Consider the following 17,659-nt stretch of genomic DNA (forward strand, 5'->3'; position numbering starts at 1 on the left):
CTGGGGGGTGTGATGTGGCCTTCCGGTCATGAGCATGGCTTCTAAGGTCAGTTGCCATGGTGAAACTTGCTCTGCCACTCATTGGCTGAGTGACACGGGCAAATGACTTCCTCTCTGCCACAGTTTTCTCATACTTCAAATGGACTTTAATAGAGCACGGGGGAGAAACAAGAAAAAAAGAGTACCAAGCCCATGGGTTCACGGGGAGGATTCCTGGAATGCACGCATGTAAATATCTAAACCCCAAAATGACTGTGGCTGTGTTTGCATGCCTTTGTGGAGAGGAGGGGGCGTGCACTCTTGGGAAAGGAGCCCGAAGCCGCTTCTGGAAATGGGAGCAAGGTAGATTAGGCTCTGAGTACCAGGCCTCCCACCAGCGTGCAATTCCTCAGAATGATGATACCTATCTGCTCATCCTAGCATCTCCAGCGCCAGCACACTTCTGGAGGAGAAACGGGTCAGCAGCCGGCAGAGCACATGCACTTTCGCCTGCAATTACAGCCTGCTGCCACCAGGTGGGTTCTGGAGCCCGCGCTGCGGCCCCGTGAACTGTAGCTGAAACTTCACGGAATTACCTACTGAGAGCGATTTAGATTTTTGATCAAGGGCCCCACTGACTTCTCTGAAGTCTGACACCTGCACTGCAGTGAGAGAAGGGTAAGGCCAGGGGCCACCAGAGGCATCGGAAGCCTCATGGTGAGGAATCAAAGGAGAGGCAAGATTTGTAATGGGAGGAGGGGGGAGTACCAAGGGTGACATCCCCCATTAGCCCAAGGAGGAAACCCCAGACCCTAGATGGGACCTACAAGTGAACACATCAAGTGTACATCTCTGCCTGTGCCCCCATCTGCCAGGGTGCAAGACCAGTCCCCCAAAGTATGCGGTCTTTGGAAATACCTGAAGCTCCAAATGCGGATGGCCTGTGTGTACAAGTGTGAGTTCCAGTGTCTTCAGGTGTTTGTGTTTGTGTGTGTGTGTGTGTGTACAGCTAGATGAGGGTGCACAGAGAGGTGTGCCTGAGGGATGCCAGTGGGTTGGAAGGGTGACAGACTCACAGCCTTACATGCCGGAGCACAGGTGAGAACTCACACTTCCCAGTTTGTACATCTCCTCCTGGTCAGGAGGTCCTGCAGAGGAGAGCCAGGGCCGGGCCCTACATTGATGGCCCCCTTGCTCTTTGGTCTTCCTCAAGGAGGGTCTGGAAATGGGTGCCCAGAGCATTTGGAAATTCTAGGCTTTGGGAGTGCACTTGTTGTCCATTTTGGTCCACCCACACCGGCTGCTTAGATTCCTCAAGCTGTCCATGAAAATGAAAAAAAAAAAAAAAAGTAAGTAAAGATTTGGGGGCAGTAACAAAGCAAGACACTGATATTTGAGAGTCAGCTGGAAACCACGAGGAATCTGCCCAGCCCCTTGGGAGATTTCTGATTGCTTTGTACTGTGGTCATCTCTCTGGGAGCTGACACCCAGCTGTGACAAGGGTGACTTTCAAAACCAGTAAGTGGAACAACTCTTCCTGCCCCCTCTCCAACTTCTAGACATTTTTCCTTTTCCTTTTCCATATTTCATTTTCATGCAGACAAAAGCGTCAATCCATTCAGATGCTAAGTGATAAATGTTCCAGGTAATTTTTATTTTAGAATACAAGAGAGGTACAAATGTATTTACAGTTGTACATATACAATCAAATAATATATATCACAGTTTCGTAAATATCATTTTAGATAAATATGTACAAAGTTAAAGTGACCGTTTTCTGGAAGTAGAACACAAGTTTTTGAAAATTCTATACATTTTGTACTTTTCATTAATATTATTATAGTTTATTTTACAAAACGCCCTACGGGAATTCTAGTAAATGACTGCAAGGTGGGAAAGGCGACACCAGAGGGCGCCCACGGCCGGAGCGTGGGGAAACTTGGGTCAGAGCAAGGGCGGAACCTCCCGGGATCCCGCACAGCTCGGAGATGTTTTCCGGGCTGAGAAGCCAGTCTTGGCCTCCTCGGGTCGGAGAGTGGCGAGGAGGGGCGGGAAACTTCCTCTTTCCAAGCTTGATGTCAGAGCTGAAGGGGAGGAGGCATTGGTCCAACTCTCTCATTTTACAGATGGGGAAAGGGCAAACGGAGGCCCAAAGAAGGGCAGGGCCTTTCACGGGGTCCTCATAGTGGATTTCCGTTTTGCCTTCATTCTCAGCCTACCTGGCACATTTGTGCCTCGTCCACCCCCAAGGAGCCGACCTTCGGGGGAAGGTGGCCCGAAGGAGAGAAGGGCCCGCTTGGCAGGGAAGGGCAGGTCTCTCCGGCCTCTTCTGGCTGCCCCTGAACCCCTTCAGTCCCCAACCCTCAAGGTCGCGTCCGTGAGTCCTGACATTGCAAGATACCAGTCTCAGAGGCGGGAGGAGGAGGCTGATGCGCGTACTGCCCGGGCCCGCTGCCCACACTGGGACAGGGAGCTCCATCCCAGCACGCAGCCCTCTGTGGGGGTGGTGAGGGCCTCCTTTCCCCGCTGAGGGCCCTCGGAGACTTTCGGTCCCCTCTCCTGACACCCACCAGGGGGCTATCAGCCTGGGCAGCCGACTCCACAAGAGGAGGGAGGCTCAGGGGTGAGGCCAAGCATGGGGATCCCCTGAAGAGGAGGCGGCCGAGCAGCTGCCCCAGCTGGGCGGCCCGCGAAAAGGACGTCGCCCCTCAGTGTCCTCATCTGCGAAACGGGGCGAAGAGTGTGAGTCTGGGCGTCATTTCTGGGGCGCACCCACAGCGCCGGATCCGGCGGCCGCGTGCCGCAAGGAGTGCGAGTCGGGATGGAGAGCAGCCCCGCCGCGCGCCCCGGCGGGCTGGCCGGCGGAGGCGCGCGCGCGGGCGGGAGCGGCCGCGCCGCGGCGCTCACAGCACCATGGCCGGCAGGTGGTGCGCGGCGGCGGCGGCGGCGGCGGCGGCGGCGGCGAGCGCGGGCGCGTGCGCGTGCGGCGCGGGCAGCGCGGGCGAGTGGGCCTGCAGCGCGGCGCTGGGCGGCCGGTGGCGCGCGCTCTTCTGGTGGGCGCGCAGGCCGGCCAGCTGCGAGTAGGCGCTCTGGCACACCTGGCACTTGTAGGGGCGCTCGCCCGTGTGCAGGCGCACGTGGTTGCGCAACGTGGACGACTGGCTGAAGCGGCGGTTGCAGAAGCGGCACACGAAGGGCTTGTCCAGCGTGTGGATGCGCATGTGCGAGCGCAGGTTGCTGCGCGAGTTGAAGCCGCGGTGGCAGATGACGCAGCGCATGCGGCCCGAGGTGCCAGCCGCCGGGTCCGCCGGGTGGAAGTCCTCTGGCCGCGCGGGAGGGGCCCGGGGGGCAGGCGGGGAGGGGGAGAGAGAGAGCAGCCTCGTTAGAACCCGCGCGGCCGCGGCCTGGTCTCCCCGTAACCCCGCCCCCACGTGCGCCCCTCCCAGGGCCCAACCGCCTCCGATCGTCAGGGTGGCCACCGCGCAGATTGCTGGCGCTGGCAGAGGGGTGGTAGGGGCAGCAAGAGCCCTGGCCTGGGATCAAATAGGACTTGGACTCCAGACCATGCTGCGAGATCTCAGGGACTTAGTGACTTAGCTTCGGGAAAAACCTCAACTTTCTCATCCGTAAAATGGGAACCTACTACGACCTCACGGGGCTATGCACGACTACACGAGATGATCACAAAAAACTGACGTCTTTGGGGCTTCCCTGGTGGCGCAGTGGTTGAGAGTCCGCCTGCCGATGCAGGAGACACGGGTTCGTGCCCTGGTCCGGGAAGATCCCACATGCCGCGGAGCAACTAAGCCCGTGAGCCATGGCCGCTAGGCCTGAGTGTCCGGAGCCTGTGCTCCGCAACGGGAGAGGCCACAACAGTGAGAGGCCCGCATACAGGAAAAAACAAAAAACAAAAAAAACTGACGTCTTTGAAGATTACTCTGTGTTGATCACTTTACCTGCCTGAGGCCGGACATGGGGAAGTACCAGGTTTATAGTAACCTTCCATCAATGGTAGTCACTGTTATAACTCCTCCTCTCCCCCCAAAACCTTTCATTTATTCATCCCACAAATATTTACTGCACTTCACTTTTCTCATCCCTGAAATGGAAGTAATAATAGCATCACGCCCAAAAGGTTGCGGTAAGGATCAGAGAAATGGTTTGTGAAACATTAGCTACAGAGCAAGCGCTGGATAAACAGTAGCTCCTGAGCCTCAGATTCATCCTCTAAAAATAAGGATAACCAAATATCACAAGGGTTTTATGAGGACCCAAGTGGGATCACACCTGTAGAAGGTTTAGCCCCATACTGGGCAGGAAATAGGTCTTGAGCAAATGGTCTCTACCATGATGGTCAGCGCCCTACCCCACCGCGCTGCAACGCACACACAGGCACACTCTGCTCTGCCTTCATTCAACAGGTTTATCCTGAGCACCTACTCTGGGCCAGGCTCAGCCCCAGGGACAGGGCAGGGAAATAGAGATTGCGGAAGCTGTACGGGAGCTTAGAGATCATCTCGCCCAACATCCTTTTACAGGTGGGTAAACTGAGGCACCGAGCCATTTCCTAAGACTGCACAGCCGAACTGGAACTCAATCCAGTCTCCTCCTGCCTGGCCCGTTGCTGCTCCACCCAGTCTGCCCCCAGACAGTCTGTCTTGTCCAAAGTCAGAACTGTCTTCCATCTATGCCTGGACCATGGCAGCGGCTCCAGGGGCATTGGCCTCCTTGAACCAGTAAGTCTCATGTGCTTGATGCTGCTGGACGTGGAACCAGGGTCCCAGAGGCCAGGAGCCTCCCTGCCAAGTGCAGGCGCGCGCGCACACACACACACTCACATACACTCACACTCTTTTTCTCTCTCTCTCTCTCTCCCCGGCTTCCGTGGCCCCCTTGCCATTGTGGCCTCACGGGGACTGCCTACCATGCTTGTTCTTTTTCTGCTCCTCCTCCAGCCCGGGCACGCCAGGGATGCCCAGGAAGGTGTTGTGTGAGTTTCCATACCACACCAGCAGCTCCTGGTCTGGAGGGATCATCTGTAGGGAAGGAAGCAAAAGGAGATCAGGAAGGCAGCAGCCCGGTGGGGCGGGGGGGGTGGTGTGTGTTCCCCTCACATCTGGGAGGGGCTGTCCGGGTGCCCACCGTGGAGATGTGGATACGGTCTCAGCCCCAAGAAAGGCACACTTGGGTCCCTTTCCTCCAAGCTATCCCCGGCAAGCTTCACCGACATGGAAGGCCTTGGGTTGCTCTGCCCTCCTGCCCCCCTCTGCCTGGATTTCTCGCTCTCTCTGTCCTGGCTCTGCTGCTGGGACCAGAGCTGTCTCCTGGCCACACAGGAGCTCCCAAACTGACAGCAATGGGACAGAAACCTTGCCGCAAGCAGAAGTAAAGGAAGAAGGGAAGCGAGAAGACTTTTCCTTTGTCTCCGAGGGGACAGTCAGCCAGCTCTCAGGTCTGTGGGGCTGAGCCAGACGTTCCCAAGGAGCATGGCCTGCGGGGCACCCTGTGGTTCTCGGGTACACGCTGCCTGATGACATTCTGGAAACATCTCTCATCCAGAGCAACCACAAGGCAGCGCCACGTCACATACCCTTCTCTCCCCATCACAGGGCTCTGCCTGACTCCTTGCACTCAGCTAAAAAAGAAGCATTCAGTTCAGTGAACACCTCCACCTCCGAAACACCGGGGCACACAGCCTTAAACAAGATCCGTTTGCCGTGTCCTAGGTCTATGGCAGAGAACCCCACAAATGGTGACAGGGCTCTGCTGCTCCCAGGGGAGGACCTGCCCCAGGGACACGGTGCCGGCGGTCAGGAGAGAGGGCTTTGCAGTGACAATCCAGGGAGGCAGTGGAAGGCCTGCTCCAGAGGTGGCGCTGACCCCGCCCTCTGGGACAGCGCAGGGGCCCGCCACACCTTTGGTGGAAGCCAGTCATTCCTCAAAGCAAAGAACCTTCAGTCCCCAGCCAGCTAGAGCAAACGAGAGAGGGGAAGGCCCATCGCCTCCCGAGGCCTGCACCCCGGAGGAGCTAGCTGTGGCCCCCACCCTGGGGGTCACTCTCTGATCTGCCCAGAGAAAGGTGGGTGCCTACCCCCCGGGCAATGGCCGGATTGTCTTCCTGGTGAGTCTTCTTTTAGTGGAAGTACAAAGGATCACACAGGACTCCATCTAGGGCTGCCTGAAGTCACACCAGAATAGGGCCCTTCTCCTTGGCCTCCACGGTCACAGAGAAGGCCCCCGCGCCTTCCCTTTGGTTCTGGCCCGCAGACCCCCGATCTGCTCGCCACACCTTCCTTCCTTCCTCTGGTCAGAGCCAGGAAGAGCCTCAGAGCATCAGAGCCAGCCCTGCTGGACCCTGAAAGGAGAGGGAAGCGGAGAGAGGAGGGGGTGGGAGAAGCAAAGCTCCAGGGGGCCTAGGCAACGGCCGTCCTCCTAAGACTCAGCCAGGGGTCACTGTGCCCCTTCCCAACAGACCCCACAGCCCATGGGGTGTCGCATCAAGCCTCAGGGACAGTGAGTGACGAGGAGCCGGGCAGAGGGTGCCACACCAGCTCGGACTGACGGGGTTTCAATACGGAAAAACCAAATGCAGTCCCGGAACCCAGGGAAAATGAGGCAGTGCATCAAAGAAAGCAGGCAGGTTAGAATCTGGCACCACAGCAAGAGTCCTCGAGGCCTCTCTGGTCATTCATAGTCACGGCCGCTGTAAAGGAGGCCAGCAGGGGTCAGAGCTGCAGGCCCTGCTGGGGAGAGGGTGGAGCTGAGAGAGTTTTGTGAACCCCTTAGAAATGAGGGTGATGGAGCTAAAGTATTCAAGATAAATTCCCTGTGAAGGAAGCTGCTGAGAGACGGTGGGGGTGGGCCCTCGGTCACCAGGTCCCTGGGTGACCTTAGACGAGCACTCTGTCTCTCTAAGCTTGTCTCCTCAAGTGAAGGGGGTGGGCAGCCTGTTCCCTGAGGCTCCCCCGGCTCTAAGACTCTGATTATGTCACCTCTGACATTGTCCCAACGCCTGGCTTCAATTCTCAGGCGACACCAGGTGTTTACACATCACGGTTCTTCTAAAGCAACCAACCCCTTGTCCAACTGTCTGTACACGCCCCTCCCTTCAGGAGACCGTACTGCTGAGGTCACTGGCTCAGGCCCTGGGCTCACACACATCGGGGTCCACTTGGGCTCCCCACCTGCTGAGCGTGCCACTTTGGGCAAGGTGCCTTCTGTCACTTGTCCTCAGTTTCCTCAACTGCAGAACAGGGACAGCCCTTTCTGTAGCCTCACAGGGAGCTTGTCCGGGCTCAGCGGAGCCACGCACTTAAAGCTGTTTGTACTATTTTCCAAGAGCTCATCAACCGCTCAGAGAAGCTGGCAGGCATCTCTGGGACATGGGGTCCTTCAGTTGTCCCCATGGAGCGTGAGGGGTGGCCCAGGAAGACCTGAGGCATTGCCTTCAGTGACCATCAAGAGCACAGGCTGGGGACCTCCCTGGCGGTCCAGCGGTGAGGATTTGGCGCTTTCACTGCTGAGGGCCTGGGTTCAATCGCTGGTCGGGGAATTAAGATCCCACAAGCCGCACAGCGAAACGAGAGAAAAGAAGCACAGGCTGGGCCCACATGCTCCCGGGACACCAGTGCCCCTCCGGTGCCACCGCTTCCCTGGCCCACCTGCCCAGGGGGAGCACAGATGTGGAACGAGAGGTTCAGCAAGTCACCCGTGGGAGCTGCATCTCCATCCCGAGACACGCAGTCTGGGAATCAAATATCTAAGTCAACACCGGCCTTTTCACTTGAATTGACTAACAATTCTTATTAAATATAAAACAGATATAACAGCGACAACAATCATGGTGGTGAATGAGTAGCCAAGAACAAGTTCTAAATATTATTATTTAAAATGGTGGTTGGGAATCACAGTTTTAAAATAAGAGCTTTAATACTGACTGCTTCTGTGTGTATGTATAACTGATTTAGTTTGTTGTAGAGGGAAAACTAACACACTATTGTAAAACAATTATACTCCAATAAAGATGTTAAAAATAAATAAATAAATAAATAAATAAATAAAATAAAAAAACAAAAAAAAAAATAAATAAATAAAGAGGAAACAAAAAAAAAATACTGACTGCTTCAATATAGGCTGAGTCATGTATTTACTAACACATTTTTCAAATGTACTAAAATTAATTTTACTAATGCATTTTAAAAATTAAAACAGTGATACAGACACAAAGGAGTATATAAGGAAAAGTAACTCTCTCTCCCACTCAGGGCACCCAGCCACTGTGGCCGGTTTTCTGCACATCTTTCCTCAGAAGGGTTTGTCCTTTTGAGACCTTTTTTTTTTTTTGGCGGTACGCGGGCCTCTCACTGCTGTGGCCTCTCCCGTTGCGGAGCACAGGCTCCGGATGCGCAGGCTCAGCGGCCATGGCTCACGGGCTGTGGCATGTGGGATCCTCCCGGACCGGGGCACGAACCCGTGTCCCCTGCATCGGCAGGCAGACTCTCAACCACCGTGCCATCAGGGAAGCCCCCCAAAAAAATTTTTTTAAGAGAGAAAATCTATTAAAAAGAACCTACTAGAATTGAGAATAGCACACATCCCCAGACAGCAAGAAGCCTCCAGCCGTAAGGCAGCGCTGGGGAAGGCAGCCTCATCCGCACAGAGGCCGGGCACTGGAGTCTCTCTCTGCCCTTCAGAGCTCTGGGGAACCAGTAGCAGCTCCTGGCCTGGACCTCTGGCATCTGTTTGCTCCCAAACACCCCCTGTGGAATGACCCCAGAGATGGAGACCAGGAGTGCCGGGGACACCCACAGCCTCTTCCCTGAGGTCTTAGTACCATTGTCCAGAGGCTGCCAGGGTCCCATCAGCCAATCACCTAAGAGCAGAGAACGGCCACGGTCCCCGGCCGGCCTCCTCAGTAGCCCTGTTTCTTTATGGCCAACACTCTGGCCTGGCCCGGCCAGGGCTTTCCCCGGGGGCTCGGAGAAGGAGAATCAGCTGCTCATCTACTTTTCTGGGGATCCGAGACTGGCTCAGGATACACAATAAACAAAGCAATTCCCAAAGAAATGAATCCTGTACCATAAAATCCACATCATTAAGACACGGGGTGAATATCAGCGCCTGACTCCTTGGTTGACACATTATATAATCTCCCAACTGGTGCCTCTGCACCTCCCCTGTTGGCCCAGAAGTTCTGTCCTGACCCATTTCTGAATTTTTATTATCAGTTGAAAACGTTTGGGGGTTTGGGTTTGTTTTCCTAATACAAATTCATGTCACAGTATTGAACATGCTCCCAGGAGGCTCTGATGTCCTCCCCATCCCCCGGTGGTACAGAAGCCCTTGTCTAGAAGGACCTCAGTGTCCTCTGGACGAATATCACTTTCCATTGTACCACAGATGTCCCCACACACCAATTAATAGAGTTCCAGCAAATAGATATTGGCTAGGGAGATCCCACGGCATGGTGACCAAGGGCTCCACTGTGGGGTCACACAGGTCTGGATTCAAATCACAGCTCAACAATCTCTCAAGATCTCCCTGAACCTTAGTTTCAACGTCATTAAAACGGGGATAGTGATAGCACCAAACTGAGTGGATTCGATTTTTTCAAAGTTGCTAAGGCCTTTAGCACGGTGCTGGCACATGGTAACTGCTCCACAGATGATAGCGTCATTAATGAGGCTGATTATTAATAATCAAAGGGCCTAAGTGCACCCACCGGTGAGCAAGATCAAAAGGAAAATGGGGGGCTTCCCTGGTGGCGCAGTGGTTGAGAGTCCGCCTGCCGATGCAGGGGACACAGGTTCGTGCCCCGGTCCGGGAAGATCCCACATGCCGCGGAGCGGCTGGGCCCGTGAGCCATGGCCGCTGAGCCTGTGCGTCCGGAGCCTGTGCTCCGCAACGGGAGAGGCCACAGCAGCGAGAGGCCCGCGTACCGCAAAAAAAAAAAAAAAAAAAAAAAAAAAAAAGGAAAATGGTGCTTGCCCTCCTAGAGCCAAGAAAAAGAGAGATGGGGCTCTGAGGCTCTAGGAGAAAAAAAAAACCCAGAACAAACCTCAATTGCCTGATATGAGAAGAAAAGCAGCTGAAAGAAAAAGCCCACACTTCAGGGCACAGTCATTTGCCAAAAACTCAGGAGGGGAAAAGCCTGTGAATTTTCTTCTCAGTTCCCAAATCCAAAATTTTCATAATTTATCCCTAAATCGTTTTCTTGTGTTGAGTTTTGGGGTCAAAGTTCTTGCTTCCCTGGGGCAGCTGGTTTCTTTGCCGGTTTTGTTTTCTTGGGAGAAAAGGGTCCGTGTGTCCTCTTTCAACCCAGCCCCCGCCACCCGGAGAAAGACTCATTCGTTCAACATTTAGTGCCCATTTGCTATGTGCTGGGCAGTTTCTAGAAATGTCATTTTAGGCACCTGAGGTTACAGTATGTTCTTCTGTGGTTGCAGACAGCGAGGGGAGAGCCTGGGATAACACGTTGGTAGATCCAGCCAGATGCAAAACCCCGCCTAGGGATTCTGCACAGACTGGCCGGCCTGGAGACCCGTCACCCACATCTCCGTTTGGACGGCTGTTCATTTTGTATTTGGGGGAAATTTTAGAGCAGCGGTAGTATATTCTGCTTATTGAATGAAGATGTTTCTTCTCATTTTTTTTTTGGCAAGTAATGGGTTACTGTTATGAGATATACACAGTGCGTCTGAGTGACGGAAAGATTAAGATAACAGGTCATGGCACAGACCCTTCTTGGCCCACTCACACACACGCCCAGGACAAACAGCCCACGAATTCGAGAGGCGTCCGGGGAGTGGCCTGGAGCAGCGACAATTTCTTCTGGCCGAGCCCTGCTGCACGGTGGTCACACACACCTGGACACACAGTTGGTCCGGTAAGTGGCGTCTGACATTTTGACACATTGCTTTAAGAAAATCGCCACCACGAAAAATGTATCTAACTTCACTTACTAAAAGTAAAATGGGTGATATTTTGTGTTTCCTTATTCCTTACTCCAGCACTCGGCTTGCTAACTCGGTAAAAGCATGAATAGCCGAGCCGGTGATATCTACTTCCCTTGATCATATACGGTAGATTTTCCCGATCCTCTTTTTTCAACTTAAATCCCTGATCAAATGTAGATGACTCCTAAAAAATCTTATATAATCTTAGATTCCTCCATGGAGGTACACTTCAGTCACCTTGTCCTGCGACTCTGAATTTCTGTATAAACGTCTATTCGTATTTCCTGACTCTGTTCAGCTCTCAGCCGGTGTGACCTGAACAGCAAGATGAGACTCAGGCCTCCGCATCTGACACCGTGGGGAGTCCTTTTGCCAAAATCATATCAGCATCCTTACCCTCTCTCCTGTGTGTAAGCACGTGTGTGTGTGAGCGTGGAGGGATGGAATGATTGTGTGGCCCCCGTCTCATCTGTTTCAGGGGGCCCGGGAAGCAGTGTGCAAACGTGAGACGCGGGTGAGGTTGAGCGGGTAAAGGGGGGTGCTCTCTGCCAGAAGTGAGGTTCAGCCACACGTGAGGCTGATCCCAGGATGTCTAACGGGAGGCCCTTGCTCCCACAGGGTGGCAGCCCAGCCAACAGCCACAAGAAACACCTCTGTCCTCAGCCGGGGACACCGTCAGTCCTATCCTCACCCTGTCCCACCTCACTTGAACCCCAGTCCGAGAACGGCTCACCTTTCTTTGTCTTTTTTTTTTTCTTTTGTGCCGCACAGCTTTCGGGACCTTGGTTCCCTGACCAGGGATGGAACCCAGGCCCCGGCAGTGGAAGCGCCGAGTCCTAACCACTGGACCGCCAGGGAAGTCCCAACCTTTCTTTACCCTTCTTGGTTCTCCTGAGGTCCAGCCCTTGGCTGGACCACACCAGGGCCCAGGCAAAGGCCATTCTCTTGTCACTCCTGGAAGATTCCCAGGGGCCTGGTTATTGAGGGACAACTGTCCAGTGCCCCTCGGGGCCTTAGAAAGACATGGGGCTCTGAGTTACAGGAAGAAAACAGACTAAAGGAAAGGAGAGTCATTCTCTGGCCTGGGGCGGGGGGCTCCTTCAGAACACCCCCAAACTCAGCCAAGCCTAGCTGCACCCCAAGGGGTACCGTGCTTCTCCCTCCACAGACGAGCAGAAACGTAGGGTCCAGAGGACTGGGGGGGGGGAGCCCCACCCCCCGTGCAGAGCACTTGCCACCAACCTGCCACAGGGAAGCCGGGCTGCCTGCCCCCTCCTGGGCGGGACGCTGAACAAATGTCCTGCCAAGAGACAACGTGCAGGGAGGGTCCTAAGAGCATGGCTGCCTCAGCTACCACCGCCCGGCTACCACCTCTCGGCTTGCCCTGTGCTCTCATCGTCTCCCCAAACACCGTGAGCCTGCCTGCCTCCGCCCAAGCGTTTCCCCACTGGGGACACCTTTTCCCATCCCGCCTGAACCTCTCCCTGCCCTGGGCCTGGCCTGCTCCTCTGACGGCCCCTCCCAGCCAGCATGGGACATGCTATTTAACGTCTCCCCTTCTCTCTCGTCTGAGAAGCTTCACCCAGCTCAGACATTAGCGTCACCGCCCCTCACAAATGCCCATGAAAGCCCCTGAGTCCGCCAGTCTCCAAGTGAGACCCAGAAAACTGCAGGTAATCACAGAATCCTCCCTCGTGGATGAAATACGTGAGGATGAGATACAATGACGCACATGCAGTGTCTAGGAAAAGCCTGGCGCCACAAGCGATCGGGACGTGACAGCTGAGATTAGAGTCACGCGTGCTCCACCCGTCACGGGTGACGGGCAACGCACAGCCAAAATGCTGCCGACACTACGCCCTCTCTCCCACCCAAAGGCTTTCCCTGGGCTGCCTCCTGGTGTCCTTCTCTCTGTATTTCTATGGCTTCTCAACCCCAGCACCCCCTCAGCAGTGATCCGGGCACCCCAGTCGAGGTGCTCACGATATTCACGATGGCATAAAGTGGAAAGCTCTGTCCTCTCTGATCTACAGCAGAAAGCTTGCCCTGGAGGTCGTGCTCCCAGGGACGGTGATGCATGGGCCTCGGTCCTCCAGCCCGGGCAGGGCCCGCTGGGCCAGCATCTAGGCCCCTCTCTCCACCCCAGCCCCCGCCAGCCGCACCCGCCGCTCCCCGCACGACAGCGCACACACCCACCTCGGTGGCTCTGTAGAAGATGCTGGTGCCGATCTGGACCACCTCCAGGTTCTGTTCCTGCTCGTTCCGCGCGCACTTGATGTAGGTCATCCAACTCCGGTGGTCCTCCTGGCTGGCGTCGATGAAGTAGCGCACCGTGCCATCCTCGTTGAACACCTGGGCGCAGGTGAATCGGGGAGCAGGTGAGGCAGGGCTGCGCCCCGCGTGCCGCCCGTGGCCAGGGCTAGGCCCCGGGCTGGGCACATCCACACGCTCTCTCTCTCTCCATGCTCACAACAGCCCCAGGAAGTGGACGCAGCTATTATTGTCTTGGTTTTCCAGCCGATGAACGGGAGGCTCAGAGCAGCACAGTGAGTTGCCCGAGGCCAGCTGGCTCGAAGTGGCCAACAGGGAGTCGGTCTCCAGGGCCCCGCAGGCTCCTGCTGCCGTGTCCCCCCCACCCCCAGATGAGAAGCATCTCCGAGAGATCACTGAGCACACAAAGTAGCGTCCACTCCAGCTAGTTCTCCGGGGACGCAGAGGTGCTCCCCAAGGCGGCGGAGAGCACTGGCCAGGACCTCAGCGGGGGACACAGAAGAGCCTAGAAAGGGAAGGCTGGCTCACTGTGTCACCCTGGCCTGGCCTAGGCCCCCTTTGTGAGAGCTACCAAAAGTACTCAGAGGGCTTCCCTGGTGGCGCAGTGGTTGAGAGTCCGCCTGCCGACGCAGGGGACGCGGGTTCGAGCCCCGGTCCGGGAGGATCCCACGTGCCGCGGAGCGGCTGGGCCCGTGAGCCACGGCCGCTGAGCCTGCGCGTCCGGAGCCTGTGCTCCGCAACAGACGCCGCGATAGTGAGAGGCTCGCGCACCGCGATGAAGGGTGGCCCCCGCTCTCCACAACTAGAGAAAGCCCTCGCACAGAAATGAAGACCCAACACAGCCATAAATAAATAGTTTTTTTTTTAAAAAGTACTCAGAAACCAAACTGGACCCCAACTTCCTAACCCAGCAACAACTGGAGATGGGAACCACGGCCCAGGCCTCCAGAGGTGGGAGGAGGCAAGGTTAGGAGAGGCCTCATGGCCCTCTGCTTCTCTTCCTTTGCTCCTGTGACCAGGTGCAGGATTGGTCTGCCAGCTGGGGGCTGTGGCGGGGAGCCATGGGGGAAGGAGGGGAAATAACATTAGGGAGAGGGTGCCTCAGCCTGGCCTCCTCAAGGTGAGAGCCCCAAGAGGAGGAAGGGCTCTGGGAGGGGCTTTGTCCCAAGGGTGGCCCTCCCTGGCACCTGGCACTGTTGTGGAGGAGGAGGGTCGGAAGAGCCCGGATGGGAGGTCAGTTTCCTTCTGTGAAATGGGAATAATAACTCATGGAGCTGCTGAGATCATCTGGTGGAACGCAGGCCCAGCAGCGCTCAGCAAGCCGACTCGGTGCCGGTTAAATCGGCGCTCATTTCCAATGTCATTATTCCGCTTGCGTTGAGAAGCGGACTCCCAAGGAGCACAGGCTCCCTTCATCCTTCCTTCCAGCCACCCCCACCCCAAGGCCAGGGCTGGCTTTGAGGGGCTTTCCTTGGCTGCTTCTGGAGGGAGGGAAAGAATGCAGGTGGCTGGGCAGTGGCTCCCAGGAGCGGCTTGCCAGCTCTCCGTGGGACCCTGGGCAAAGGGCATGGCCTCTCTGGGTCTCCGTGCCCTCCTCTATGAAGCGGACCTAACAAGGGACGTGATCCCTAGGGCCGGCCAGAGGAGAGCGCCTTCGCCCCGCGATCTGGGGAGGAACCTCCAGGCGTCAGGCAGCGTAGGATCCGGCCTCAGGGAGCGTCAAGGCCTGGCCCAAAGCGCCCGCAGCTTCCAGCGGGGGCGGAAGTAGCGGCCGGACGCCAGGGCCCCGCGCGCAGCCCGCGCCCCGCGCAGCCCGCGCGCGCGTACCTCCCACATGAGGTTGTTGTTCTTGCAGATGTCCACGTGCTCCGGGGCGATGACGCGGCCGGTGAAGGGGCCCATCTCGGTGCCCGCCTTGATCCACGTCTTGGAGAAGATGCCCAGGCCCTCGCCGGGGATGGAGCTCTGCGCGATGATCACCTCGGCCGGCAGCACCAGGCTGGACAGCTTCTGAACCTCTGTGGCCGCCAGGCATGGGGACTGGGTCAGAGCTTGAGGCAGGGGAGGAGGCCCGGCTCTTACCCCGGGGTGGAGGCTCAGCGACCCGAGTCTCCTCCGATTGCAACCCGGGGACCCTCCGAAAGCAAGAGGTGCTTTGGGACTCATTTCGAGGAGAGTTTTTTGGTTTGTTTGTTTGCATTTGTTTTTGTTCTTAGTCTCTCCACGAATTCTCAAAGCATCCACGACCTCCCCCGCCCTCCACCCCGGCAAAGTTGAAGAACTACTGAGCCGACCGCAGCGCGTGGCTTTACCACTGGGTAAACTGAGGCCCGCTCCCACGAGGGGGTGACGGCCCAGCCAAGGTTCTTTCGCCCTGTCTGGTTCTGGGCCGATCGTGCGTCGCTCGGCGCTCACTGCGCGTCGCGGCACCGCCGGGCACAGGGCACCGTCGGAGGACCCGGGACGCGGTCAGGGCTTCTGACTCCTTTCGCGGGGCTGGGGGGCGGGCCTCGCGCCCGGGGCGGGCTGGCAACGCCCGGAAAGGAAGTCTAGTTTCGAGGCGGCGGGAGCTCAAAAGAAACGCGGGCGACGGCGGGCCGTGTCTCGCGCTCTCTGGGTGACCCCGGGCGCGCCCGGGTCCCTCGCTGCCGCCAGGATCCGGGGTGCCAGTGCCCGGATCGAGGCGAGCCGCGAAGTCTCCTCTCTGGGCGGACAAGAGCCGGGGCGGCCCGCAACCTCCGGGGGTCCCCCCGCCTGGTCGGGCAGCCGGAGTGGGAGCGGCGAGGCGCACAGGGGCGGCCTCCGTGTCTTACAAGGTCCCCCTCTAAGCTACCTGGGAAAATACCCGGCCAGCGGGCCAGCTGAAAGGGGGGGTTAAACGGTGTCCATTGCGGCGCGGCCGGCAATTTGTCACGCTGTTAAAGTGATCGCATTCATTCGGCCCCATCCGAAAGAAATTGCTAATTCTAAATTCATTAGCCCCGGAAGAATGCCTGTAGCAGTAAATTGTAGCTCAGTGCGGAGGGGACTTGTTTAAAAGGGGCCGAGGAATCCCCCTTACAAAAAGGGGGGATTAGATGGTTGACATAGCGTGAATGGAAGTGGAATTAGTCTGCACGGTAAATTAAGAGAGGAACAGAAATCGTAAAGGGGGAAAAGGGGGCGACGCGCAGAGATGCCAGCGCCGGGGAAAGATATTGTTTGCGGGTTGATGAATGAGGAGTAAGAACTTGAGACATCTTAAAGAAAAGAAACTTTTCTTGCTCTCTCTTTCTCTCCGTCGCTCTCTCCGCGGCTTTCTCTCCCGTCCGCCCGCCCTCCGCCCCCTCCCCGGCCCCCGCCGCCTTTTAAAGCTCTTGGTTTAAGTGGGAACTTTCGCGGGTCAAGCCCAAGTTAACTAAATGAATTTAAAACCCCTTCTTTTTGAGTCAACTGCTATTACACGCCTAGTAAGGCTTTAAATGCCGGGAACCCGCCGGCTCTAAGGGGTGAGGGGCGGATGGGGAAGCGCGGGGGCGGCGCGCCCGGCCGCCTGGACGCCGAGATCTCTTCACCGAGCCGCGCGGGCTGGAGGTGCCCCCCCACCCCACCCCCGGCCCCTCCCCGCCCGGGCTTGGCTGCTCGCTCCCTGGTTCGGCTCGCGGGAAACTGAGCCACACGCAGCATCTGGAACGCCCAGATTGGCGCGAGCTGCTGGCGACGCCCCGTGTCCCCGCCGCGTCCTGCGCGTGTGAGCCCGAGAATCAGGGGCCGCGGGCAGGAGGGGATGCGATGGGCCTCGACGGCGCGACTCACCGCCCGAGAAGGACTGCGCCAGGACCTCGGCGGTGAAGGCTGTCTTGGGGCTGGCGTGGTGGCTCTTGTCTTCGAAGAGCTGCTCGCCCAGCACGTTGCGCCAGCGGCCGTACAGGAAGCTGTGCAGGATGTCGGAGGTGATGACCTCTGCCAGCGCCAGCCCCGGCGCCTTCAGCCCTGTCTTGAGCACCAGGGCCTCAGCCGGGAGCACGGAGCCCATCATGGGCGGCCCGGGGCTCTCGCCGGCGCCGGGGACGGCGGGCCGGCCGGGCCGAGGCGGGGATGTGGTGGTGGGCGAGTGCGGAGCACAGGGGCGAGAGGAGAGGCCTGTGATGCCTCGAGGAGGAGAAGGAAGAGGAGCAGGGGGAGGACGAGGAGGCTGAGGACGAGGTCGCTGGAGGCAGTGGGAGGCGCGCGGGGGGGGCGGTGGCTGGGAGGAAAGTGAACGAGGGGGAGCGAGGCAGAAATGAAGAGAGAGATGGAGAAATCTGCGGAGATGGCAGAGGCGGCGCGGAGGGCTGGAGAGCCGGGGGTGGAGGCGGAGGCGGGTGCGGGGAGGGGGGCGGTGCGGGGTGGGTGGGAGGCGGGTGGCTTCAGAGAAACGGCGGGCGGCGAGGGGCTCTCGGCCGCGCGCTCGCCTCTCGCACACCCGGCCCGGA

At 57.5% G+C, this 17,659-nt stretch overlaps 1 protein-coding gene across 1 annotated transcript; it reads right to left on the reverse strand.

Annotated features, from left to right (window-relative positions):
- Window positions 1–2,882: 2,882 nt before the first annotated feature.
- On the reverse strand, window positions 2,883–17,223 carry PRDM12 (PR/SET domain 12). Its single transcript, XM_059072535.1, has 5 exons — window positions 17,001–17,223; window positions 15,033–15,223; window positions 13,131–13,286; window positions 4,904–5,015; window positions 2,883–3,301 (listed from the first exon to the last, which is right to left on the reverse strand). The coding sequence occupies exons 1-5, from the start codon at window positions 17,221–17,223 to the stop codon at window positions 2,883–2,885; spliced, it is 1,101 nt and encodes a 366-aa protein (XP_058928518.1).
- Window positions 17,224–17,659: the final 436 nt, after the last annotated feature.

The sequence above is a fragment of the Kogia breviceps genome, chromosome 8 (genome assembly GCF_026419965.1).
Source record: "Kogia breviceps isolate mKogBre1 chromosome 8, mKogBre1 haplotype 1, whole genome shotgun sequence".
Classification (NCBI taxonomy): domain Eukaryota; kingdom Metazoa; phylum Chordata; class Mammalia; order Artiodactyla; family Physeteridae; genus Kogia; species Kogia breviceps.